This window comes from Diplotaxodon limnothrissa, linkage group LG9 (assembly GCF_057381915.1).
Source record: "Diplotaxodon limnothrissa isolate DT_005_m linkage group LG9, D_limnothrissa_male_GT1.1, whole genome shotgun sequence".
Taxonomy (NCBI): Eukaryota; Metazoa; Chordata; class Actinopteri; order Cichliformes; family Cichlidae; genus Diplotaxodon; species Diplotaxodon limnothrissa.
In genome coordinates this window covers 28,099,578-28,117,917 of record NC_140604.1, presented here as the reverse complement: position 1 = coordinate 28,117,917, position 18,340 = coordinate 28,099,578, and the positions used below count along the sequence as shown (strand labels likewise).

Sequence of the window (18,340 nt, the reverse complement as noted above, 5' to 3'; positions counted from 1 at the left end):
TTTCTTGTCATTACTTTTGAAGCAGTCTTCAGTTCTCTCAAATAGCATTTAAAGCTCATTGTAAACTTGGTGCCAGTGGCAGAGTGTTTGGGATCATTGTCATGCTGAAAAAGAAAGTTATTGCCAATCATGGTACTCACGGTTGTGGTATAATGAATCAAAATATGACCTTTTATGCACGTGTAATCCGTCCGTTTTGAGAAGATCCGCAACACCGCATCTCCAAATCATGACAGAGATAGCTGAAGACATTCAATGTTGACCATCTCGCCAGACTTCTTCCACATTTATTGACGACGATTCAAGAAAAAAATATTACATTTATTTACTGTCATAAAACCTGCCATCACTAATTTTAAGTCCATTTTTGATAATCTGAAATATTTAAGTACAGCTTTTTCAGAGCCAAACATCCACTGAGACCATTTCTGTCAACAGCAGATGGCTCAGAAGATGCACGTGTCAGGTCTTTGATTTTTTTCTTCCTGTTTCTTAAGAACACGACTTTTAAATACTGTTCATTTGCTGTACATAGTCGAAGACTTGGCGTATCTATGGGCAGTGTGTCCTAAAAATAGAGAAAACTAGACAAGTGGAGGAAGAAAATACCGTTTTATGCCTGTCACACTTTAAGTTTAACATTTTTTATCGAATCACCTAAAGAAATGCAAACAAATGATATGTTTTGGGAACTGTCTGCTAGTAACAAAAGCCTCTTTTTAAGTTTGTTATGTGTAGATCGAATATTGCTTCATGTCTTGAGTTAGTGAGGCTAACTCAAGACTTTTGCACAGTACTTGATACTTCACTCATCTGAACTTTGGTGATTTTTTTAAAACATTTGCTTTGCTTTATTTTTCTGTAGTGTTGTCTTCTTGTAACTGAGCACCATTGCAATGACCTCAAGTAGATGAGAACCAGCATCCATCAGTGAGGATTTATGATGCTGTTCCAGCTTTTTTCCTTTATCTGTTTCGCAAGTGTAAGGAAATCATGCATTGAAATCTCCACAGACAAAGGCTTTCTTTCACTTGTGTACTTTACAAGCCATTACTCAAATGGTATCAAATTAGCCTACATATTTCTTTCAGCAACATCTCTGGTAAATTATGGGGAAATCCCATATTTGTAAAATAAAACATCTCCTAAAACAACCCCCCCGATACCACTTAATTAAGAACATGTTTTCTGGCAGTCAGATGTGGTTCTGTGTCTCAATGCAGATTATGTTTTGGAGGAAAACTAAAGGGTTCTTCTGGGGGGGGAAAGGGTGTATACAAGTGTTATTACACAAAAAATGACCTCGAAAATGTGAGAATGTGGTGTCAAATGTAGCACTAAGAGCTCTAGGACAAAACAAGTCCAATGTCGGAGTCTTTAGTAAAGCTGTATTTGAACTCTTCAAGCTATTGCCTGTACCTGTTTTTGTGTACAGTACAGTGAACTGTATTCACAGACAGTGATTTCTGGAAGTGTTCCTGAGCCTGTGCAGATATTTCCATGATAGAATGACACCTGTTTTTAATGCAGTGTCGTTTTACAACCTGAATATCGCATGCATCCATATCGATTTTTGGTCTTGTCACTTGTGCACGGAGATTTCTCCAGGTTCTCTGAATCGTTGGATGACATCAGGCACCGTAGATGCTGAGATAGTCAAAGTCTTTGCAATTTTACATTGAGGAACATCATTCTGATTTTTGATTTTTTTGCAGATTGGTGAACCTCTGCCAATTTTTTACTTAGAAAGAAAATATGAATCAAACACACACACACACACACACACACACACACACACACACACACACACACACACACACACACTAACACAATTTAGTTCTCATGGAGACTGTGTTAAGTCAGTCATCCTGGTGTTTTCATTGGCATCCTGCTCTTCAGGTAAAGGATCGTACTGTCGTCTATAGAGCAGCCGTGTCACCATCGTCATGATGAACATCTCCATGATCAGCAGCTGCTGGCTCATCACTGCGAAAGCAGAATAAGGGCACAACGAAGCTCAGCTGTCACAGGGTTACTGGTAAAAAATAAGGATACTGATGCATGCTAAATATGATACAGTTGGATTGGGACTGCTTTTTTTCTCTTATTTTGGTTCTGTAAATTACCCACAGTGACTTTAGATGAAACAACTCAGATGCAGTTGAGGTGCAGAATTTCAGCTTTAATTCAGTGGGGGAACAAAAAGATTGCCTAAAAATGTGAGGAACTAGAGTATTTTTTAACACAATACCTTCATACCAGGGGCTCTAAAGTAATTGTACAAATTAAATAAGTGAAAATAAAATGTTTATTTTTAATGGTTTTGCTGACAATGACAGCCTGAAGTCTTGAGCTCATGGACATCACCAGATGCTGGGTTTCCTCCTTTTTATGCTCTACTAGGCCTTTACTGCAGTGGCTTTCAGTTGCTGTGTGTTTGTGAGCCTTTCTGTCCAAAGTTTAGTCTTCGACAAGTGAAATGGATGCTCAACCGAGTTAAGATCAGCTGACTGACTTGGCCATTCAAGAATACTCTACTTATTTGCTTTAATAAAACTCCTGAGTTCCTTTGGCGAGTTTTGGGTTATTCTCCATCTGTATTTTGAAATGCCGCCCAATCAATTTTACTGCATTGAGCTGGATTTGAGCAGACAGTATGCCTCTGAACACTTCAGAACTTATGCTGCTTCTGTCCTGTGTCACGTCATCAATAAACACTAGTGTCTCAGTGCCACTGGCAGCCATGCACGACCAAGCCATCACACTTGCCTCCGCCGTGTGTTATAGATATTGTTTGCTTTGGATTCAGAGACATGAGGCGTTTTACGCTTCTCCTTGCTTTTTTCTTGCCATCATTCTGGTAGAGGTTGATTGTGGTTTCATCTGTCTAAAGAATGTTTTTCCAGAACTGTGCTGGCTTTTTGAGATGTTTTTTTTATTTTATTTTATTTTTTAGCAAAACCCAAATCTAGCCTTTCTATTCTTGAGGCTTATGAGTGGCTTGCAGCTCGCAGTGAACCCTCTGTATTTACTTTCATGCAGTCTTCTCTTTATAGTACACTTGGATATCGATGCGCCTACATCCTGGAGAGTGTTGTTCACTTGGTTGGCTGTTGTGAAGAGATTTCTCTTCACCGTGGAAATGACTCTGATCATCCACCACTGTTGTCTTCTTTGGACGTCCAGGTCTTTTTACATTGTTGAGTTCACCAGTGCGTTCTTTCTTTCTCAGGATGCACCAAACTGTATGTACATTTTGCAACTCCAAATATTGCAGCAATTTCTCAGATGTTTTTTTTTCTTCTGTTTTTTCAGCTTAAGGATGGCTTATTTCACCTGCATGGAGAGCTCCTTTGACCACATTTTGTCTGTTCACAGCAAAATCTTTCAAATGCAAGAACCACACCTTAAATCAACTCAAGTTCTTTTATCTGCTTAACTGATAATGACATATTCAAGAATTGCCCACACCTGCCCCAATAAATAGCCTTTGAATTAATAGTCCAATTACATTTGGTCGCTTTAAAAAGAAGATGGCATATGCTAAGGAGCTGGAATACCTAAACCCTACCTCCAGTTTGAATGTGGATACCCGCAAATGAAAGGAGTTTACACATTATGTCCAAGTATATTATTTAACTATGATCGAAATGTGTTTCAGTAAACACATACAAAAATAAAACTTGTGTCAGTGTCCAAATATATATGGAACTGTAAATATGTGGATGATTGGTCTGACTGGATAGATGGATGTAAACTCACTGTATCCTCTGATAGATGAGGGGAAAGGTGGAGAGCAGGCGATGATGCCATTCATGCCCAAGATGTTGATAATAGCTGTCTGCAGCTGGGTAAGAATCAGGAGCAGCTAACGACACAAATGAAAACATATAAGGACTAAATGTAGTTGCAGCTTGTGTTATCCTGGTAAAACAGTCTTTCAAATCTGTTATTAGTCTTTATCCAAAAAGTGTGCACATGTGCTTGATCAGTGTCTTACCTGATACATGGCGTATTTCGGGACGATCTTTATTGTTCGCAGGGTGTTCTTCAGGTGTATAAACGTGATGCCAACAGGCCACAAACCTGTGATTGTCAAGACGCCTACAAAACAGTTGATCCATATTGCATCTCCTGTAGCACTTACCTGCAACAACAACAACACACACACACACACACACACACACACACACACACACACACACACACACACACACACACACACACACATTTTATATAAAAATGGTCAAAACAGAGCTTGGCCATTGTCTTTAACATATGAATATGGTGATTTATCTTTTTCATACAAAATTGGAGTTATAATATTGGTTTAACAGTACTATAAGCAGAGCTTTGTCAGCTGACATGAGAAATGTCATGTAATTAATATATCCTTAGTATCCTTATTTTCTTATTATATTGTTTTATGTACTTTAATAATGAAAGTTTGTAGAGCAAGACCACTTTTGACTCATAAACTAAGTGCTCAGCCAGACTGAAAACAGGACGTGTAGAGCTGTACAGTATATTAATAAATACAGGAAACCAGACAGAAAAGAGGAACTTTGCCATATAAGCAATGGTTGTATTGAAACTGTGAAGTGTAAAGTACCATAATAATACCTATATGAGACACAGTTTATGATTCTAATGTGAGAGATCCTGCAACTGGCGTTTGGGCTGCGCAGGGGTCTCTCTCTTCCGGAAGATGATTGAATAAAAAGAAATATAAATGTTTTAACACACTATGAATCGGTTTTCTCTGTTCTATCATGGGGACAAAAGAATCAGGGTTTAATAGAAACTAACAACAAAAATACAGAAATGAAAACGGCTTTATCAGGATTTCAGGGTAGTTTCAATTACATTTTACTGTCACTGGGCACTTTATTAGGAATACCAGTTCAACTGGTTACGTTGGGAGAGTTTAAATCCATCTTAACGGAACGAGAGAATAATTCTTTTAGTTAGTGTGATTGTTTTTAATGTCGCTCTTACTTCATTTGTTATTGTATATTTTTCACATGTCTGTACAGGATATTATGGTAAATGGTCTGCATTTGTATAGCACTTTACTCAGTCCCTAAGGACCCCAAAGCGCTTTACACTACATTCAGTCATTCACCCATTCACACAAACATTCACACACTGGTGATGGCAAGCTACGTTGTAGCCACAGCTGCCCTGGGGCGCACTGACCGGGCCCTCTGACCACCACCAGTAGGCAAACATGGGGTTAGTATCTTGCCCAAGGATATTTGGCATGCAGCGAGGAGGCAGCCTGGGATCGAACCACCGATCTTCTGATTAGTGGCTGACCTGCTCTGCCACCTGAGCTACAGCCATAATGAGCTATAATATACATATTATATTGTAAATCAAATCAAATCAAATCACTTTTTATTGTCACATCACATGTGCAGGCACACTGGCACAGCACATGCGAGTGAAATTCTTGTGTGCGAGCCCCACAAGCAACAGAGATGTGCAAACACAACAACACAAACGAGCAAAATACAAGAATGGCCAACCTGAAACTAATAAATATATGTACAATATATAATAGTGTATGCATTTCTGGATGTGTATACTAAATATTTTCCTACGTGTGTGTGTGTGTGTGTGTGTGTGTATACACATTTTTACAAATTAAATAGTAAAAAAATAAAATAAAATAATAATAATAATAATAATAAAATATATAAAATATACAGAGTTGAATATGTGCAAAACAAGTGGCATTTATATACAGTGTGGAGTGCATAATGTTGAAGTTCCAGTAGTGAAGCTGAGGTGTCTATGACGTGTTCAGCAGTCTGATGGCCTGGTGGAAGAAGCTGTCTCTCAGTCTGCTGGTACGGGACCGGATGCTGCAGAACCTCCTTCCTGATGGAAGCAGTCTGAACAGTTTATGGCTGGGGTGACTGGAGTCCTTGATGATCCTCCCCGCTTTCCTCAGGCACCGCTTCCTGTAGATGTCTTGGAGGGAGGGAAGCTCACCTCCAATTATCCGTTCAGAGCACCGCACTACTCGCTGGAGAGCTTTGCAGTTGTAGGCGGTGCTGTTGCCATACCAGGTGGTGATGCATCCAGTGAGGATGCTCTCAATGGCACAGCGATAGAAGGTCCTGAGGATGCGGGGGCTCATGCCGAATCTTTTCAGTCTCCTGAGAAAGAAGAGGCGCTGCTGCGCCTTCTTCACTGTTTTGTTTGTGTGTACTGACCACGTAAGATCCTCAGCCAGGTGTACGCCAAGGAACCGGAAGCTGCTCACTCTCTCCACAGCAGCGCCGTTGATGGTGATGGGGGTGTGTACTTCTCTGCACCTCCGGAAGTCCACTATCAACTCCTTTGTCCTTGCGACGTTGAGGGTGAGATGGTTGTCTTGACACCAGTGGGTCAGGGCGCTGACCTCCTCCCTGTAAGCCGTCTCATCACCGTTGGTGATAAGACCCACCACTGTAGTGTCGTCCGCAAACTTCACAATGATGTTGGAGCTGTTAGTGGCTGTGCAGTCGTAGGTGTAGAGTGAGTACAGGAGAGGGCTCAGTACACACCCCTGTGGAGCACCAGTGTTCAGTGTGATGGGGGATGAGGTGTATAAGGACTAATAATAATTATGGGGATGTTCCTAAACACAAATGTTTAATTGGCCAATTACATCGCAGCAACTCAACTGCTATTGCACCTAGGCATGTAGACATGGACCAGATGACCTACTGAAGTTTGAGCATCAGAGTGAGGAAAAAAGACGATTTGCATAACTTTGAATGTGGCATGGTTGTTGGTGCCAGACGCCCTGATCTGAAACTGCTGATCTTCTGGGATTTTCTCACACTAGGGTTTATAAAGAATAATATCTTGTCTGTTCCCTGGGTTAAAATGCCTGGTTGATGCCTAGGTTTGGTAGTGAATTGCTTTGAATGGAAAGAAAGGCATCAGTAATTCAAAAGTGATACTTTTGTAATTCACACAGGCTCACCAAAATTGGACAATAGAAGATTGGAAATATGCTCTTTGGTCTGATAAGTCTCAATTCTGCTCTGAGATTTGGACAGTAGGGTCAGAATTTGGTATGAAAGACTGGATTCACCCAGTTCAGGCTGCTGGTGTAATGGTGTGGGAGATGTTTAAACACCACAGCCTATCTGAGTATTGTTGCTGACTGTGTCCATCCCTTTATGACCAGTGTACCCATCCTGTAACGGCTGCTTTCAGCAAGATAACACACCATGCCACAAAGCTCAAATCATCTGAAACTGCTTTTTTGGACACAACAATGAGTTTGCTGTCCTCAAACACCATCCACAATCACCAGATCTTAATGCAACAGAGCATCTTTGAGATGCAGTGGAACGGTAGATTGATATCATGGACGTGCAGCCAACAAATCTGCAGATGCTAACTGTGATAGAATCATGTGGATATGGGCAAAAATCTCACAGGAATGTTTCCAGGAGCGTGTTGAGGGCTGTGCATGAGTATAAATGGACATGAGTAACTTGAGTTTACACACGGCTTAAAAGAATTAAATGAACTATTTTTAATCAGAGGATAGCATTAAGTCAGTTAAAATACTGGGACACTGATCTGATCGTTTATGTAGCAGTTTTGGCTGCTTTGGTGTTCATGAAATGACAGTAACAGCAGGTGCACAAGAGATGAAACAATGAGACAACCACCAAGACAGGACTGCTTTTACAGATGGCGACCACTGAAAGATTTTCACTAGATTTTGCATTTGGCTAGGGTCAGTATGAGGGTATACCTGGACACTGCATAGGTTGCACAGGTAGTCCAAGTCCTCCAGGAGAGCACATCAGCATGTAGCAGAAGGTTTGCTATGTTTCAACAGCGTGCTCCTGGAATTTACATGTACATCTCTCCTAAAGTAATTTTGCAGGGTCAAAGAAAGTCCTTAACCCATCAGCAGGACTGGTATGTGCTCCTTTCTGCAAAGAGGAGCAAGATGAGCACTGCCAGAGCCCTACAAGATGACCTCCGTCAGGCCATTGTCGTAATTGTCTATGACCAAAAAATCAGTAGCAGACTTCATGAGGGTGGCCCGTGGACAGGATGTCCTTTGGGCCCTGTGCTCACTGCCCAGCGCCATTGAGCCTGATTGAGTTTGCAATAGAATAAGAGAATTGGCAGGTCCATCTCTGTTGCCCTGTGCTTTTCACAGATGAGAGCAGGGTTACCCTGAGCACATGTGACAGATGTGAAAGAGTTTGGAGAAGTTATGGAGAACGTTATGGTGCCTGTAACATCGTTCAGCATGATCGGTTTGGCAGTGGGTCAGTGATGGTCTGCAAAAGCATATCCATGGAGGGACGCACAGATCTCTACAGGTTAGACAACGGCCCCCTAACGTCCATTATCGGAGTGAAATCCTTGGACCCACTGTCAGACCCTAAGCTGGTGCAGTGGGTCCTGGATTCCTCCTGGTGTACGACAATGCCTGGCCTTATGTAGCAATAGTACATTATGTTTCGGTCTAAACGACGCCTCCAGGTCCCAGCTGAAGCTGTGCAGGAGCTCAGTGATACTCTGGTCCAGATTTAGGAAGTAGATTCTCCAGAGCACCATCTTTCATCTCATTAGGAGCATGCCCCAATTAAAACAAAAATCCAAAAATCTAAACTAGATGTTCAGGCATGTATACAAACTCGTGGGGGCCATTCAGACAACTGAGTACCATATTAAGTTGTTGCTTTAAAATTTGTGGGAAATCTGATGCATAATTTTTTTAATGGTGTCTTTGAATTATGTCCCTGATGGGGTAATAATTTGATTGCTTCTATTTCTGTTTCAGAAGCCAAATTTTAATGAACCGTTAACGCAGCCCTGCTCTACACCATATAGGATTCTAGTTGCCCAACAGTCCTTCTTTCCTGTATTTTCTATTTCATGATGTGCCAGATGTTTTCCGTTAGTGAAAGGTTTGGGCCTGCAGACAGGCCAGTTCAACACCTGGACTTTTTTATTATAAAGCCATCTGTTGTAATAGCTGCAGTATGCAGTATCTTGCTGAAATATTCAAAGCCTTCCCTGAAAAATACATCTGGATGAGAGTATATGTGTCTTTAAAACCTTTATATGTTTTTCAGCACTGCTGGCGCCTTACCAGATGTGCAAGTTGCCAATTCTACAGGCACTAATGTAACCCCATCCTATCAGGGATGAAGGAATTTGAACTGAACACTGATAACAAGCTGGATGGTTCCTCTCCTCTTTAGTCCAGAGAATGTGGCGTCTATATTCCCCCCCCCAAAAAAAAACACTTGAATTTTCCAGCCTTTTGTTGCCTCTGTCCCAAATTGTTGGAGACGTGTTGCTGCCACCACATTCAAAATGAGATGATTTTTTTTTTCTAAAATGGTACGGTTAAGAAATTTGATGTCTTTTAAAAATATTCTATTGTGAATATTAAATTTGTTTGTGAGATTTTAAAATCTTTACACAGCACCCCAACTGTTTCAGAATTGGGTTTGTATTTGGAGAGATAGTTGTTTACATTTCTGTGCTTTCAACTCACATCCTTCACATGGTAGTTGTCGTTGGTGTAGAGAACAATGGAAAAGATGGTGAAGGCAGTCTTCAGGACGGCAAACTGGATGGAGCCAAGTTTGAGCAGGAAGAGAGAGCGTCTGGAGACGAAACAGAGGAAACCATTTCATTATCTGCTGATGACCCGGAATAATCTAACCTCTGATTTACAGTAAAAAACACAAAAAGTTCATTGTGCAGTTCCACTGTACCTGCCCTCGAACATTACTTCAGGATGTCTGGAGCAATAAAGAGTGGATCTGGACACATCTCTGTGTGCTGCTGGCATGTCAAGATTTGACTGCGGTTACGCAACCAAAACAACATTGTGCTTCTGAGGTGCATTAGTGGGGGTTTTTTAAACATAAAAACGGGGCACAGTATAAGTAGCTGAGCATGCCCTGGCTTGATTGTCATCATCTTGCAATGCAGAATGAAGGCTTTAAAAGGATTTTTTGTTAACTTTGCACATTTGCCTGTCACTGCCTGGCAACAGTGTGGCCTCATTCCAAGAAACTACGTGGGAAGAAGATAATGCTTGTGTGGCCAAATATGTGGCATGTTCACCCTTTTTCTTATTTGTTTAGACCCCTTGGTCTTTTTGATCTTTGGCCTGGAATCTATCCTTTCTATACACTGAAACTACAATCAAGTTCATATTAGCAGAACTGGGAGCGAACATTTCTATCGCCATTAACTGTGAACTTTAATTGCAGCGGCTGTTCTGTCTGGTCATCATCTTTAGGCTTCAAAAGTAATGCGTTCATAGATCGGCACTTCTCTAAGGGATGAAAATGAACTGGGACGCCAGGTCAGCTCTGTTCAGATAATGCATTCTGCAGACAGACAGACAAACCAGTGTGCGACTCCTGTATCTGATTAAAATGGCCAAATCAGAAAGTCCATTGCAACACATGGTGCCACTTGGCTTTTTTCTGCAAAACAGGGGGGTGATATGTCTGTTCTGTAAATGCTGCCCCACCCCGAACAAGTTGAATGACCAGTAGTGTAACCTGGATTCTGAGAACCAGACTGAAGCTCTAGTGTGAATTCAATGCTCTATGCAAAGAGGCTCTGTGTTTGTGTAATGTTTGAACGGGGGTGCAAACTACTTCAAAGCCACCCGCCATGGTCTGTGCTTCATTAGCATTCCAGGTTGTTGCCATCTGCCTGTTCTCGAGCAATTGCCCAATATCAAAGCATCGGTGGAAACATATTTGGAAACTGACCACCCTTCGCTGGAACTATTAAATGTGGACAGTAAATAAATAGAAACTACGGCGCAGGTGAATGCGCCATTTCAAGGCTATTCTTCCTTATACGTAAAACTTCAATAAAATAAGCCTGGACTACAAGCAAACACGAGAGCTCATGCTTGATTGCACTGGCAAAATTGCTTTCAGATCTCTCTGACTGCTTTCAGAGAACTTTTGCGGATGTTGACATGCTCCTTTAAAAGCCAAACTTAGCCATGAGGTTTAATCTAGTTTATTTAATCTGGTGTTTATAGCCTTAAAGCCCCCTCCGCCCCTACCTACCAAGGAGGAAAAAAATCTACCAAAGAAAAAGGCTCTTTTGCCAAGAATAACAAAAAACCAAGATTGGAAGACGTCCATCATCATCATCATCAGCTTTAGTGACTATTCTGAAGATATGCATCTGCTGAGTGCTCTCCAGAAGTTAGTCATTTGCGTTTTAAAAAACAAGTAGATTTGCTTTCAGCTTACACGACAGAAAACTAAAGCAGAAAAGTGACGGTGTCACTTGTGGATTTACCGTGTGATGGCCACCTCTGGCAGGCAACAGCAGCAACAGCAACAAGGCCCCGTGCTGATCTTCAGTTTATATTTTCCTGCACGCTTCAGAAACGCCTCGTCGCCACCCAACTCTTCCACCATCAGGATCAGGAACTTGAACACCACGATGGCAAAGTAACTACGGTGAAAGAGAGGCAGGTAAATGGAAACAAGGAACATGGGAATGAAATCTAGGAATGTAGGAAGAATAAGAGAAAGAGGTTTTTGGAGGAGGGCTCAGGAAGAGTAGTAGAAAAGTAAATGACACGTCACACAGTACTTAACAGCACTCCTGTTTTCAGTTTTTCTGTAGGTTCTGAGGTTCAGGTTTCACTATTATCTTTCACAGCAGGACTCTGCTGGTCAGAGAGACACACAGCACAGTGGGAAACGGAGGGTGAGTAAAAGAGAAGGGACGAGTGGGGAAAAGAAATAAAAACCCACCAGCCAGAGAACATATCAGTAAACAGGGTAGCTCTGGGGAACCACATCCCCAGACATGACATGGTGCCAATCGCCTGAAAAAATGAGACAAGCGTCAATTAAAGATCCAGGTATACGTTTGTGTCATCTGTTTCTTTTCTGCAAACTGTTCTCACCGGTGCTGCTCCATTCACCCAGATGATGAGACTCTTCTTATTGGCAGGTACTTTCCTATAGATGTAGATACATTCCTCTAAGAAGACCAGCAAAGAAACTGTTGCCATGAAGGTCAAGATGCCATACAGGATGTAGTCAAAGACACCAAACCCTGAAATTAACAAAGGAAAAGGAAAATAAATTTGCTTTCATTAAATCTGAGATGGTCGATGTGATCTTCGTCAGCTGAACTATGGACACGCACACACTGATAAGCACTCACTTATATCCCCGTGTGATGTCTGTGTTGTGTGCGTAAGGTCGGGGGACGGGTTCGTTCCACTGCAGGGCAACCTGTCACTGCATGTGGCGAATAAAATGTAAACTTGGTTCTCCTCATGGGTATTGTTGCTGATATATTTTTACCATTTGCTCAAAATACTACCTGCAGCTGAAAATGTTATGTCAAAGTGCAGAGCCAGCAAAGTGTTACCCTGATATGGCAACATGAGAAGCTAAGTGCTCGCATGCTGTTTAGAGGAAAAAGTCCAATTAGGTTTGATCCTGTAAACCACAAGAGCCCTCTGATGTCAAAGAGATCAGTCAAGTGTGACTGCTGCCCAAAGTCTCCTCCAGGATGTCCCAAAGGTTCTCAGTGGGCCGAAGAGAAACGTGATATTTCATGTTCCCTGAATCACTCTTGCACAATTTGAGCCCAGTGAACTCTGGCTTTGTCTGAATCTAAATATGCCTGTGCCTGTTTGATTCAGTATATTCATATTGTCAACTGAGCTCAGTTTTTTGGCCTTATTACACCGATGAACCAAGACCCGACCAGCTGACGCAGCCCCAGATCACAGCATCACCCACTGCACTGCTCAGGCTTGTTCGGTAGACACCAGGCATGACAGCTGAGTATTGCTTCATCAGCTCTCCTCTGACACTGATGCTCCCATCACTTTAATCTTTATCAGACTACATGATCTTCTCACATCACTCCAGATGCCAACCTTTATGCTCAGTAAGGCTTTTTTTTTCAAGCCTCACTGATAAGTACTTTTCTTAAGGCTCACAGCTGTTTAATCCCAGTTTGTTGAGTTTTCTTCAAACAATATGTGGACTGTCCCACCAGGGGAGAGAAAACTTTAGACTTACTGTATGCTAACGTCAAGGATGCATACAGCTCCTCCTCCCTCCCCCCACTTGGTAGGTCAGATCATAACCTGATTCACCTCACCCCCCGCTATGTGCCAATTGTGAGGAGGGAACCTGTGACCACCAGGACTGTTAGGAGGTGGTCAGAGGAGGCAATAGCGGAACTACAGGGCTGTTTCGAGGTGACCGACTGGGAAACACTCTGTGAGCCTCACGCCGAGGACATCAATGGGCTTACTGAGTGTATCACAGACTACATAACTTTCTGCACCGACTCCATTGTTCCAGCTCAGACTGTTCATTGTTACCCAAATAACAAGCCGTGGGTGACTAAGGACATCAAAGCCCTCCTCAACAACAAGAAGAGGGCTTTCAGAGGGGGCAACAAAGAGGAGGTGAGGAAGATCCAGGTGTTACTAAAGGACAAGATCAGAGAGGCTAAGGACAATTACAGGAGGAAGCTGGAGTGGAAACTCCAGCAGAACAGCATGAGAGAGGTGTGGAGGGGCATGAAGACCATCACTGGATTCAGGCCAACCAACAGCAGGGGAGCTGAGGGAGGTGAGAATAGAGCCGACGAGTTGAATCTGTTTTTCAATAGATTCGACACCACAGTGTCTGCTCCCACCCCCACAACCTCACCTGTAGTCAGCCTGGAATCCAGAGCCACACCACTGTGCCAGCCTGTCTCTTCACATGTTGCCTCCTGTGAGATTCCTGACACCCCTCCCCCACCCATCACCTTCACTCAATACCAGGTTGAGATGCAAATGAGGAGACTTCACTCAGGCAAGTCTGCTGGACCAGACGGAGTGAGTCCCCTTGTCCTCAAGGCCTGTGCCCCCCAGCTGTGTGGAGTCTTTCATAAACTGTTTATGCTGAGTCTGAGTCTGCAGAGGGTCCCGGTGATGTGGAAGACATCATGCCTCGTCCCTGTACCAAAGACGCCTCGTCCCAGTGGCCCCCAGGATTACAGGCCCGTGGCACTGACCTCCCACATCATGAAGACCCTGGAAAGGCTCATCCTGGACCAGCTGCGACCCATAGTAAGACCACATCTGGATCCCCTTCAGTTCGCTTATCAGCCTCGTCTCGGAACAGAGGACGCCATCATCTACCTGCTCAATCGTGTCTACACCCATCTGGACCAGCCGGCGAGCACTGTGAGGGTCATGTTTTTTGACTTTTCCAGTGCTTTCAACACCATCAGGCCGACCCTCCTGGGTGATAAGTTAGCAGCGATGCAGGTGGATGCTTCTCTGGTGTCCTGGATTGTTGATTACCTGACAGGAAGACCACAATATGTACGTCTCCCACAGTGTGTGTCTGACAAGGTGATCAGCAACACAGGGGCACCACAGGGGACTGTCCTCTCCCCCTTCCTCTTCACCCTCTACACCACAGACTTCAGCCACTGCACAGAGACCTGCCATCTTCAGAAGTTTTCTGATGACTCTGCGGTGGTTGGATGCATCAGCAGGGATGATGAGACAGAGTACCGGGCTGTGGTCGACTCCTTTGTCACGTGGTGTGAGCAGAATCATCTGCAGCTCAACGTGGCAAAGACCAAGGAACTGATCGTGGACTTCAGGAAGACCAGGAAACACTTGACCCCTGTTTCAATCCAGGGGGTCAGTGTTGACATTGTGGAGGACTATAAATACCTTGAAGTACACATTGACAATAAACTGGACTGGGCTAAAAACACCACAGCACTTTACAGGAAGGGCCAGAGTCGTCTCTATTTTTTGAGGCGACTGAGGTCCTTCAACATCTGCCAGAAAATGCTGAGGATTTTCTATGAGTCTGTGGTGGCCAGTGCGATCCTCTATGCTGTTGCATGCTGGGGGAGCAGGCTGAGGGTCGCAGATGCCAACAGACTTAATAAACTGATCCGTAAGGCCAGCAATGTTGTGGGGATGGAGCTGGACTCCCTCAAGGTGGTGTCGGAGAGGCGGATGCTGTCCAAGATAAAGACAATGTTGGATAACACCTCCCACCCACTCCATGACATGCTGGTCAGTCACAGGAGCTCGTTCAGTGAGAGACTGAGATTACCGAAAAGCACCACTGAACGACACAGGAAATCATTCCTGCCTGTGGCCATCTCCCTGTACAACGCATCCACTTAACACACTGTTTGCTGCTACAACTACACATGTTTCTTTTCCAGCTATTTATTTATGAGTGACTTATGTATGCATGTATATATATGTATATATTGTACTATTCTTAGTTAGCGTATTGTCTGTCTTGTCTTAATGTTGGTTTAAAATGGAGCACTGTAACAAAAAATAATTTCCCCCAGGGATCAATAAAGTATTCTGATTCTGATTCTGATATTGTATATTGAAATGCTCTCATTTTCATAAATGTGAGCTCTACAGTTGATTTCTAGATGTTTGGTCACCGCTATCTTTCCTAGTTTTAATAGTGTGTCAGAGAGTTAACCCAGTTTTAGTAGTTTCAGCAATCTTGGGCGTTTTCTTTGCTTGACACAGGCCAACATTTTGACTCTTCTGAAAATGATAAACATCTTTTACCGCGACCACAGGATATGCCTACTGACACAGATGTTGAAGAAATCTCAGTGCTGAATTCAGCTGTTGTGAGGTGAATCATTGCTGCAGTAACTGTCCAGTGGAAGGCTCTTATCTGTTTGCTTAGTTAAATCCTGGCAATGGGGGGTTTAATGGGGGAGTGTATTACTAGGTTAATATATTTGTGGGCTTCTGTTAAAATGATTCAACAACCATTCAAATAAACTAAAGCCAAATACTGCCAGACCAAACCAAGCTCCTGTGGCTTTGCCCACTGTTAGGCTGTTGATATTCATCTTTGTGCTAGCAGAACTTACTTTGTAGTCAATAAACATAAGTGCCATCACAGACGTAAAATGAAACAGCAGTAGGTAAGCTTCTTGTAAGTTGGTTAATGATTCTGAAACAAGGTGCCATGCATGTGGGCAGGATTATGCACAGTGGAAAGTAGCAATGCGGGGCAAAGTGTAAGTTGCAGAAACATCCACAGCAGCTGGAAACCAGCAGCTAGAAAGTGTAATTACGGCTGAATTGTTCAAACTGTTTTTTCACAGAAAGAACAGTGTGTGATAAGAAATCTGCAATCCGGTTTGTGTCTGAACAAGAATGGGAGGAAGGGCTGAGTAAAAGTTCCGGCATGCTGATATAATTAAGACGATTCTCGTAATATGTGTCATTTCTTCTCTGTTCATGGTTTTGAGCGCACAGGATAGACAAGAGACATTCGTTCGTTTATTTGTTTGCGATGAGGCAGACAGTGACTGAAATCTGGAGCCTATAAATCACAAATTCTAGCGGTATTTTAAGTGTTCTCTTTGACCACTCAAGCTACCATACGATGAGCCAGATATGTATGTGGCACCGTCTGGGTAATTCAGCAAAGTGGTGACGAGGCCACACGGTTTTACGCTCTCCTGCAGTGGATAATCAATCCTTGATTTTTGGGGCTGATTTTTGAGAATTAATTTAAACAACAACAACAGCAACAACAACAACAACAACAACAACAACAACAACAACAACAACAACAACAACAACAACATTACCCACTGGCCAATCATCTGGTTTCATTTTCTAACGTAATATTACACATCTTTGTAGCACATTTGCTGACTGAGACATGCAGTCTGAAGGACATTTATCTCAGCGCTACAAAAAATAAAAATTTGAAGTTTCAACAAAAAGGATGCAGCAATAATTTAGCGTAGAATCGAAGGTTAATTCATAAAAATAATTAAGGAAAATGCGCTTAGTATAAACTGAATATATATCAGGTAAATTTAAATGTAACTAGATCCCATTAAATGTAATAGTTAACACTGTTCTTATGTAAGCAAACCACAAAGAAGATTTACACGTAAATATTTAGTTAAAGTCAGAAATTTGGGCAAAATATTGTTTATTTTAGTGTGTCTCGTTGCTGATCATGTGTAGCAGTGCGCATGATCCAAAACAGACATTAAACACATTAAAATAATAAACACGTTTTTCAAAAAAGAATTTTTTTTTTAAAAAATCAAGAAAAAGAAAAGAAAAGAAAAAAAACGCCCTCGGGCCAAATGGAAGCCATCCACAGAATAAAACTGAAAGTGTAAACATGGCTCACACTTTCACGCTCTTATTATTGGGATATTGTTATTACAATAACAATATTAACTCCACATCTGTAGAAAGTTTTAGGGGGAATACAGTTTACCTTTGCTGTGCGGTTTGTCTAATTGTTCGCAGATGGGTTACAGTAATGTAAAGCGAATGAGGGGGAGTCTGTAACTGTACTAAAAGATCACTTGCTGTACACTTCAGTGGTAGGGAAAAAACCGAGCAGATGTTGGCACACGCCTGGCTCTGAGACAGCGTCAAACTGAGCTTAAATAGTTTGCTGGGAGGGGGGCACGAGCAAGATACCATAAAACACGTATATGTTATCGTCTGTGTATTCCAACACAGTATTAATATGTAATTCTCGCCAAATCTATATATTATATTATATTATATTATATTATATTATATTATATTATATTATATTATATTATATTATATTATATTATATTATATTTTGTTTTATTTCATATGTCTGAAAAATCCTCACTTCAAAGTAGTGACCATCGTGCTGCAAAGGGGCAGCAACATAGCACAACTTCAGTCTTTCGTTCCCCAGTGTGGTTCAAAGACTTCCAGGAATCCCATTAAGTCCTAATGAAGTACAACCAGCAGTTTAGTTTCTCTGCTCCGCCACCGTTGCCAGGGCACTGCGACCCAGTGGTGCACAAAAACCCTCCCACCAATCCCGTGGATCTACTCTTGCTGCTCGTAGGGAGCTCTTGGGGGGGAACCGTGAAAACGGGCAAATCTGCCGTGCGGAACCCGCTTTACTCACTGCGGATGACATCCATGGCGAAAGGAGCGTCCTCCGTTTGACATATCGGGTCAGAGATAGGGAAGGATCTATTGCTCATGTTGGCTCCTGTCGGTGCCTTCTCGGTCCCCTTTCCATCCATGGACGCTCGATGCGTAAAAGTCCGAAGTGGCTTCTCCTGAGAGTCTCCTCAAACTTTTTAAAAGGGCATATCTGCTTCTCAGATACCCTGCAACACTCAGTCAGTGCAACTGGACCCCGCCTCCTTTGAATAACCGACAAGGGTGAGCTGTCTGCATCTGACGGGGAACTTACGCACAAAGGATGACTTTAAAGTAGTCCCTCATTAAGAGACTCTTGCTTCC

At 42.5% G+C, this 18,340-nt stretch overlaps 1 protein-coding gene across 1 annotated transcript; it reads right to left on the bottom strand.

Moving 5' to 3' along the window:
- Positions 1-110: 110 nt before the first annotated feature.
- slc51a (solute carrier family 51 member A) lies at positions 111-18,340 on the bottom strand. The gene is made up of 8 exons (XM_085362967.1): positions 17,997-18,340; positions 11,945-12,096; positions 11,790-11,863; positions 11,326-11,484; positions 9,539-9,650; positions 4,001-4,147; positions 3,763-3,868; positions 111-1,986 (listed from the first exon to the last, which is right to left on the bottom strand). Exons 1-8 carry the CDS (start codon positions 18,115-18,117, stop codon positions 1,841-1,843), a joined length of 1,017 nt encoding a protein of 338 aa, XP_085219093.1. The 5' UTR covers positions 18,118-18,340; the 3' UTR covers positions 111-1,840.